We start from the raw sequence: 8,477 nt of genomic DNA, 5'->3' as shown, positions 1-8,477 counted from the left end.
CTAGTTGGCCATCACTGGGAAGAGAGGCCCCTTGGTCTTGCAAACTTTATATGCCCCAGTACAAGGGAGTGCCAGGGCCAAGAAGTGGGAGTAGGTGGGTAGGGGAGCAGGGCGGGGAGAGGGTATAGAGACCTTTCGGAATAGCATTTGAAATATAAATAAAGAAAATATCAAATAAAAATAAAAGATTCAAAAGACTTCGGAAGGTTTTCCATTAATTCTCCCCACCCTACCCCAGGGAAGATAAATTCAACATAGATTTTCCTCTATTTTCTGACAGAGACCAAGACTGGCCCCATTTCCCATGCATTTTCTATCCCCTCTTGAATGGTTTATGCACTTTACCAACTCAGTTTACTCCCTGATCTTTACTAGTCAATTCTGCTAGCTTTTTCTACATCACCAGTAAGGGTTGTGAACAGGGATCCTCAAACCAAATGAGCCTTCTCACCTGTGGGAACACTCCCTGTCTTGCCTGATGAATGACCATTTCTACCTAGGCTTTTCTTCTTTACTACCAGCTCCACATTCTTAGACTTCTGGAGGGCTTCTTGAATGGAGATCTGTAATCTCTTCAAGCGTTGAGTGTCCTCTAGGTTTAATAAGTGCAAGCCAACACTTCCATTTTGTCCTCCCACTTTTTCCCCCCCGTTTCCTTTTGAAACAACAGGCTAGAGTGAAGGACTGTAGCTGCGTGTCCCCTGTAGTTTTGCCTTTATACATGAAAGTTCCTCTGTGTAGCCACTCTGGCCTCTAAAACAGTTACCTTCCAGTGACTACAACAACAAAGAGACTGACCTAACATTCCACACCAGATGGGGAGATTTCATATCTAATACCTGCTATAGATTATCTACCCTCAGACAGCATAGTTTCAGCTGTCTAAAACTGATAACAAGAAAATGCCACTGCTCTTCCCAAACTTATCTTTGGTTCTGTTGAATCCTGCAACCTCCATCCAATGTTGCGGAAACTCTCTCCATGGGGAGACATAAACACACTTCCCCCACAAACTAGCTTACTTTGGTGAATGCATAAATGTATTGGGATCAATTACAGGCACATAAGTGACCCAAAAGAAGCCATACCGTGGAAAAGTCTCACTTTCCTCCCGATTGCAAAATAATGGAAGTCAGACACTATCTATTAACCTTCCACAGTATGTATACTCTGGTATTCCCCAGATCAGGAATCCATATGTAATCAGGGCAGAATAATGCACAGCTGACTGGAAAGTATAGGAGGGAATGGTCCAATAATGCTCCTCTTCCCTCCTTTCTATAAGGGAACATCAACAGTCCAGAAGCAAAAAACCATAGCTGCTCTGAAGGAGTTGAAGGCTATCAAGCTCAGAGCACAGCATTCTACACTATACACAGAGGCAATTTATCAACCTGAGCAGTTCTGCAAGGCCAGTGAGGGCTTCACAATCCCATGATGAAAAGCCACATTATGGCTGTCTCCCAAGCTGCAGGGAAGGAGGGTTTGCTAGCAGTTTACTCACAGTTATGAGTTTGTGGTATGAAAGCAGCATGTTGCTGGATTAAACATGCTTTCCTCAAAGGCCAACTCACAGGATCGTGAGGAATGGGTACGATTGACTTGGGGCTCAATCACCTGCATGCAGTTCAGTGTTTTCATCTGACTTCCAGGCTCCCTTCTCTGTAACTTAAAGTCCAATATATAAAAGGCACACATGTTTCCTGATTAAGTATTTGAGAGATGTGAGTGAAAGTGTGGATTTTAGGTCTTAAAGACATTTTGTTTTATGTTATGTTATGTTATAAAGCAGTAGGAAGGGGAGCATGCTGTAGGTTTCTTTGCTTCTCTCTCTGCTCATCTTACTAGATAGAATGTACCTGAGCATGGAATCACAGTGTTTACCTCTAATTACAAAGTTCTGGACAATAACAGAACTCAACATTTGAAAATAGTAGATGTATTTTTGGGTTTGCCAAGTATAAAACAGTTTCTTTTACATGAATCTTGTATATATCAATATATAACCATTTAAAATCATCACTGTTACCAGGTGCTGTGGTATGCACCTATTATCCCAGCACTCAAGAGGCTGATGCAGGGGGATCATAATTCTAAGGCAGCCTGATCTACAAAGGGAGATGCTACGCCAACCACAACAATGCCCACCATTTCTATCTGTTATATGCTTAAATGAACAGGGTAGATGCTAAGCATATAGTAACTTAAAAACATTTTCCCTGAGCACTTCTGCTTTTGGAGGCTGGGATTCACTATGTTGCATGGCCTAGCCTCAAGGCCTGGGACTGAGCAGTTCTTCTGCCTCTGCCCTCAAGGAGCTGAGACAACAATTGCCCTGGTAATCATGCTAAAAATTTAATAAGTCCATGCCTCACTGTCCATGATAGTTTCTATTATTACATGAAATGGACAATTCTTTTTGTTTATGTGCCATGCAGTACACGAGGACACATACTTAAGAGACGCACATATGCAACACATTGCTGCTTCTATAAAATAACCTATATAGAATATACAGCATTTTCATCCTGCTCCTTGAACGTTTTTCATAGACTTCAAAAACTTGTGAGACTCCTTTCAGATTTGGCTTAAAGGCAGTGAAGTAGCAAAATGCTTGAAGTTACTGTCCACCTTATTAGCTCAACAAAATCAGACCCTGGCTTTGTCAGGCTGAACACAAGTCTCACAGCCCAGCTGTTCCTCTGGAAGCTATCAGCACTAGGACAGATGGTATAAATGTTCCCTCACACATGGCTGGCCATAAGTGGAGATCCTAATTAAAATAAATTATAACACATCATTTGCAATGGCCCTTTTCAGAATATATCCCATAAGTAAGAATCAGACGCAGGATTTTAAGAAACAAGAACTTAGCAAGCTAGTAAGATGCCTGAGTAACATCTATGGTATTGGTTACAAGTGTGTACTTGAGCTGGATTCCCCCAACCCAAGTATAGACATACGAAACTCAAGATGGTAACGATGCAGACTCAGGATGAACGTGAGGCTACGCCATCATTTATGATATAAATGAGCCTGTTTTAGAGGTGTTGAAGGCTTAGGAACATTCACGTATTACGACAGCTAGCAAGCTGACAATTTTGAAAATAAGAGCACGTTCTCTCAAATATTCACAGTGAGTAGCTCGCCATGGGTAGAAGCTCACACTGAGCACATGAGAAGCAAATGAGCTCAACAGCAGGAACAAGGCTTTCCAACTGTGGAGGCACAGGTCCTAGAGTTACACAGCACCACCCTGGGAACACTGACCCCTTTTTAAGTCAGTCAGTAATTATCAGGGCAATGGTGTGTAGATTCCTTCCCATTTAAATTACATTGGCAGTAATGTACAACCTACAAGAAAACCTAAGGCACATATGTTTGTTAATAAAACACTATACAAGAGATGGGGACAGTGAGTAGAGAAAGGCACAGAATGCTAGGACATCCCTGGCACAAAGAATCCCATTGTACTTGGCGTGTAAGCTGAGTACTATGACTCTTATTAGGATTGGAATTTCATTTCTTCTGCTTTCAGACTCAACTGTGTCTCTAATAATTCATCATTTAATCCTACTGCCAGAAAGTTTGTTCCCTGTTCCACCAGGATTAAGATTCCACTCAGTCTTCTTTACATTGTATCCCCTCCCACCAGGACAGATTCTGAAGGTAACTTCCTCATACACACAGAGGGAGCACATCCAAGCTCTGACTCTATCTCAGAATCACCTTGTTCTGAATATTTACCTTTACGTTAGCCTCTTCTATTACACTCTCCACCGACTGTCTCACTCAGTGCAAAGTCACAGGTCCTTCCCACTGAGGCTTTGCTGTGGGTCCACTCAAAAAAATGATTAGAATGGGCCAAACATTTGCCAGATTGCTTATGGGCCATTTGGATCTCATATAGTTGAAAATATCTTTGAAATCTTTTGGCAATGTTTTTACAAGGCAATCTATTTTCTCCCTCACATTTTATTGTATAGCGTGGACAGACCAAGAAGGTACAATATTTCTTGCTTTTATATGGGCTGATATTAAAGCATTAAACTAACACAAAATTGTCCAAATCTACAAGAACAAAATATTCATATTATAATGTGAATGGAAAATTCATATATTCATGATTAAGAAATGTGAATATTAATAAAATATTCAAAACTAATATGACTAAAACTTTATAAATAAATGCATAATTAAGAAATGTGACTACAAACTATGGGGGCACAGGAAATGCAATTATTAACTAATAAATTCAGTTTTGTTAGCTCTCTTTCAGCTAAATAAATTCCAAAGAAATACAGCAAAATTCATATCTCCATCAGAATAAATGTACTACTTTAATGATGACATAGAAAGGCCAAAAATTACTAAACACTTATACTCTACTAATACTCTAGATGGTAATTGTTAAAATTACCATCTTTTATTTACCTAGTCACTTGAAAACATGAGTATCTAAAACCTGGCAGAAGCTATGTTATGCAACAAGAATAAAAATAAAGTTACACAATCAACAATAAAATCAACAAAATGAATCCAGCAAGATTGGAAAACAAAAGATCAATATATGAAAGATTTATTGATCGGTTTGGGCAATGTATACCTGTAACCCTCGAATTCTGAAGGCAGAGCTTAAGATTTAAGAGAATCATGAGTTTGAGACCAGTCTATCTTTATATATTCACAAAAAAAAATTAAATATATTCATTTGAAAAAATAAGTACCTATAAAACCTGTGTTTGTAAAATTCACAACTCAAAAAGACTCTAATATCCACTAATAGATAAGTATATAGAGATTGTGCAATAAAATCTAACACATGGAATACTACTGAGCAAATGAAACAGTATAATCTCTTGAGTGATGGTACACATTGGGTAACCCACATAATAAATGATGCTAAGTAAAAGGAAAGGGTAGAAAAGTGACCAGTAGCAGCTCTGTGAGTGGATGAGGGCGGAACGAGGATGAAAGGGACTGTGAAGAGGCAACAGTGAAGAGGTTACTACCTACTATGATCATTATTCTGGATACCGCAGTGAGTATATGCATAGATCAAGTCTTATTAAATTATATACTTTATAACTACAGTATGTTATTAACCAATTATATTACTGACTGGTTGTCAAAAATGAAAACAAATAATGAAACAAACAAACATCCACGAGTGTCAGTCAGTCATGTCTGTCACTTACTTCCGCCCAGTGTGCCTGGTCAGTCGAACCATCAGGCCGCGTGCCTCTTCGGAGCTAGACTGGGTGTTCTTCACAAATGAAACTGGTTTCTCCAGTCCATGTGTTTTCAAAAGCTCGGACACACTATACATGAAAGAAGAAATGTTTAACATCGTTCAAACTATGAAACTAAATATCTTAAGAAGTTAAATTATCATTAGAGATGTGGTGGAAAAATAAAAGGTATTACATATACATAAGATCTAGTATTATATGTTACATTAATTCTTACCAAAAATAAAACTCATAATTATATATCAAAACAACATAGTTCTCGTTGGCTTTTTTTAGGCTATATCTAGAATAAATGATCTGTTCTTCAAAAGATGAAATCTCTAACTCAAAATTTTTCTGGCAAGCTGCCTCCACTCTAAAAGCATGGCCAGTAATAAGGCAAATGTGTGACTGTAGGACTAGGCTTCAAAGCTTGGCAGTATGCAAGCAATATGGTGCATGGAGCAGTCTGTTCCCCTAGTGCAACTTAAAATATTTTTACACCACCATCTCTAGTTTGAGTGAATAAAAAGACTAATGGTATCCAAATGATGCTTTTCTACATACACACTATTAATGAAATGACAGCATCAGTAATTATATATTAAAAGAACAGTTTATTATTTTTGCATCCTTCTTTCCTTCCTTCCTTTCCTTGTTTCTTTGTTTGTTTGTTCGTTTGTTAGTTTTTGGTACCAGGTCTCACATATGCCAGGCTGCCCATGATCTTGCAGCACACCTGAGGATGATTCTATGTCTATTCCTCCTACCTCCACCTCCTAGTGCTGGGATGATCAGAACAGGCCAACACCTGGACATTTTAGGAGAAAGATGGAGACATTTGACACTTTGTACATACTGTACAAGTACGCCACCAACTGAGGTACAGTCACAGCTCCTAATTTTTATTCAATTTCATAGTATAATACTTCAAATATTTTCATAGTGTACTATTTTCAGTTTTGTAGTATAATTTTATAATATGATACTTTAAAATTACAATATGTATATACACATAAAAATGAATGCTAGAAAATAATACTAAACTCCCTAAAGGGCACACTAAGAATATTTTAGTCTCAGAGAAAGACAGCTCAAACTCAACACTTCATTGTAAATTTAAGAATACCCCAACAAAAACACATTAAAGTTGCAACACGGCTTGATATTGTGTATTTCTTATGTGCCGAGAAAGTGTGAGGGGCTTTGGTTTCTTAATCTAATAGCACTTTCACAATCTCATGAAATAACTATTAAGAAAGCCATAGACTCAAAGGTAGGACAGCTAGTGAGTAGAAATGTTTGGACTTGAAAATAGGCTTATCTGGGTATGGCATCTCCTACTTATTACCCCAACATAGAAGGCTGAAGCAGAAGATCACTGTGAATTTAGAACTAGCCTGAGTTACATGGAAAAAATGTTTTTTAAAAATCATACATACATGCATACATACATACATACACGCATACATACATACATACATACATACATACATACATACAAAAAAGCAAAATAAGCACATACCTGCAAATAACACTGCAGGAATAAATAACAGGGGCAGGAAAATTATCTATGAGTTGAAATGCACCCTGGTCTACATTAGTGAGTTCTAGGTCCTAACAAAAACTACCCAGGGAAGAGAGGTACTGGGGTTGAGAACACAGCAGATGTGCATGTACACTCAGGCTTATCAGGTTCACATCCCAGCACTCTGCTACAATAAGACAGTACACATCATTGAGAAAATGTTCAAGAGAGTCAAGGGACTACACGTTCAAACTAGACGTGAATGACAGGCAGGCCATGAACACATGGCCCCACACACATCTTAGTAAGCATGGAACAAAAAGATGTCTTTTGTATTCACCTGAGAATTTTCTCCAGTTGGTCTACCATGTCATGAAGAGATGAGGTTACCTTTGTATTATGCCTAAAAATAAAAATAAAAATTAGGTTTAGAAGGGAGTTTTTAATAAAATATAAAACAATGGAAGAGAAAAGGGTATTTCTCTTATTCGTGATAATATTATATTGCCCTAGTAAAATCTGAGGCTTATTTCCTACATACCATCCAAAGACCTCCAGGATCCTCCACTATTTCCTTAAGATACTGCTAGCATAATATGACTATCTGGCCCATCTTTTGTCACACCCAAAAGCATATAGTAAAGTCACATATGCCTATTTCACTGAATCAATACAATGGATTAAGATTAAAATTAGCAAAATCCAATATTGGAAAATTAAGCACCAAACAGCTGTTTATTGTCTTAAAATCTTCATTTCAACTATGTTTATATATTACTTTATACTTGCAAATGAGGAGAGGACTATGTCCCTAAGGGCTCCTTTAAAGTGCAATGTGGTCTCTTTTAATAAGGTGCTTTTTCTACATGACTCTTACTTATCACAGGGAAAAGACCAGTTGCCCCATAGATGGTGTAACGTTCTGTGCATACCAGACTGCTTTCTCAAGATAGCACATCTGTCTCTCTATGTGCTGTTGTTGAACACTATCCTATGAGCATGCCATCTATCACCACTTTCATCTGGAAAAGCTGTGATGCATCAGAAGAGAACACTGAGACTGGGCCTGTTGACAGCCTCTCAAGGAAGGAAGGAGTGGAGGAGGTCAGCAGACCCTTACATGAGGTTTCAGCCATCCCCTTCTCCTCCACACCAACTATATGTGATTCTGCCCCAATTGCACATGGTCTGGGGTTTAGGAGGTACTACAGTACATAAAACAGTTAACTGAAGGGCATACTCCATCTATACAGAAATCGGCCTTTACAGTACTGTGGCTGCTCTGGGGTCATCTACACGTCTGGCACCCGTGCCACATAAGTAAGATCAATAACTTCATTAGTTCACAAAGCTGAATTGAGAATTGTCCTCTGGTCAATTGTTGGCACCCTTCATAAGGAAAGCACTTACTCATATCTCTTGAGGAAAAACTCAGTAATGGAGGTATAAAGCACCTGTATTAGCTGTAAGCCGCAAGGTCAGCCCAAACAACTGATAGGATTTGGGTTAAACAGCTTGAATGAGACTTCTTTTTCCTAATGGATGCTGTGACATCCAGTGTGATCATTAGACAGGGAGGGTGACTGTTAGGGTTGCTCCTATGGTAGCTGGATAAATATGACGGAAGCCAATCCACTACAGTTCAGAGCTAAGACGGAAGGAAGGACCATCCAGAGACTGCCCCACCCGAAGATCCATCCCATAAACAACCACCAAAC

At 38.7% G+C, this 8,477-nt stretch overlaps 1 protein-coding gene across 4 annotated transcripts in view; it reads right to left on the bottom strand.

Annotated features, from left to right (window-relative positions):
* The window catches only part of Nbas (neuroblastoma amplified sequence), a 295,155-nt gene that overhangs the window by 177,913 nt on the left and 108,765 nt on the right, over positions 1–8,477 (bottom strand). For all 4 annotated transcript variants that reach the window (XM_021178926.1, XM_029484416.1, XM_021178925.2 and 1 more), the window contains exons 27-28: positions 7,100–7,162; positions 5,199–5,321 (exon numbers count right to left, since the gene is read on the bottom strand). In XM_021178926.1, the coding sequence (XP_021034585.1) occupies positions 5,199–5,321; positions 7,100–7,162 (186 nt within the window). The remainder of the gene's footprint in view (positions 1–5,198; positions 5,322–7,099; positions 7,163–8,477) is intronic.

Source organism: Mus caroli, chromosome 12, assembly GCF_900094665.2.
Source record: "Mus caroli chromosome 12, CAROLI_EIJ_v1.1, whole genome shotgun sequence".
In the NCBI taxonomy this organism is placed as follows: Eukaryota; Metazoa; Chordata; class Mammalia; order Rodentia; family Muridae; genus Mus; species Mus caroli.
The sequence above is the reverse complement of the archived record's forward strand: the minus strand, read 5'-3'. Positions and strand labels throughout refer to the sequence as shown.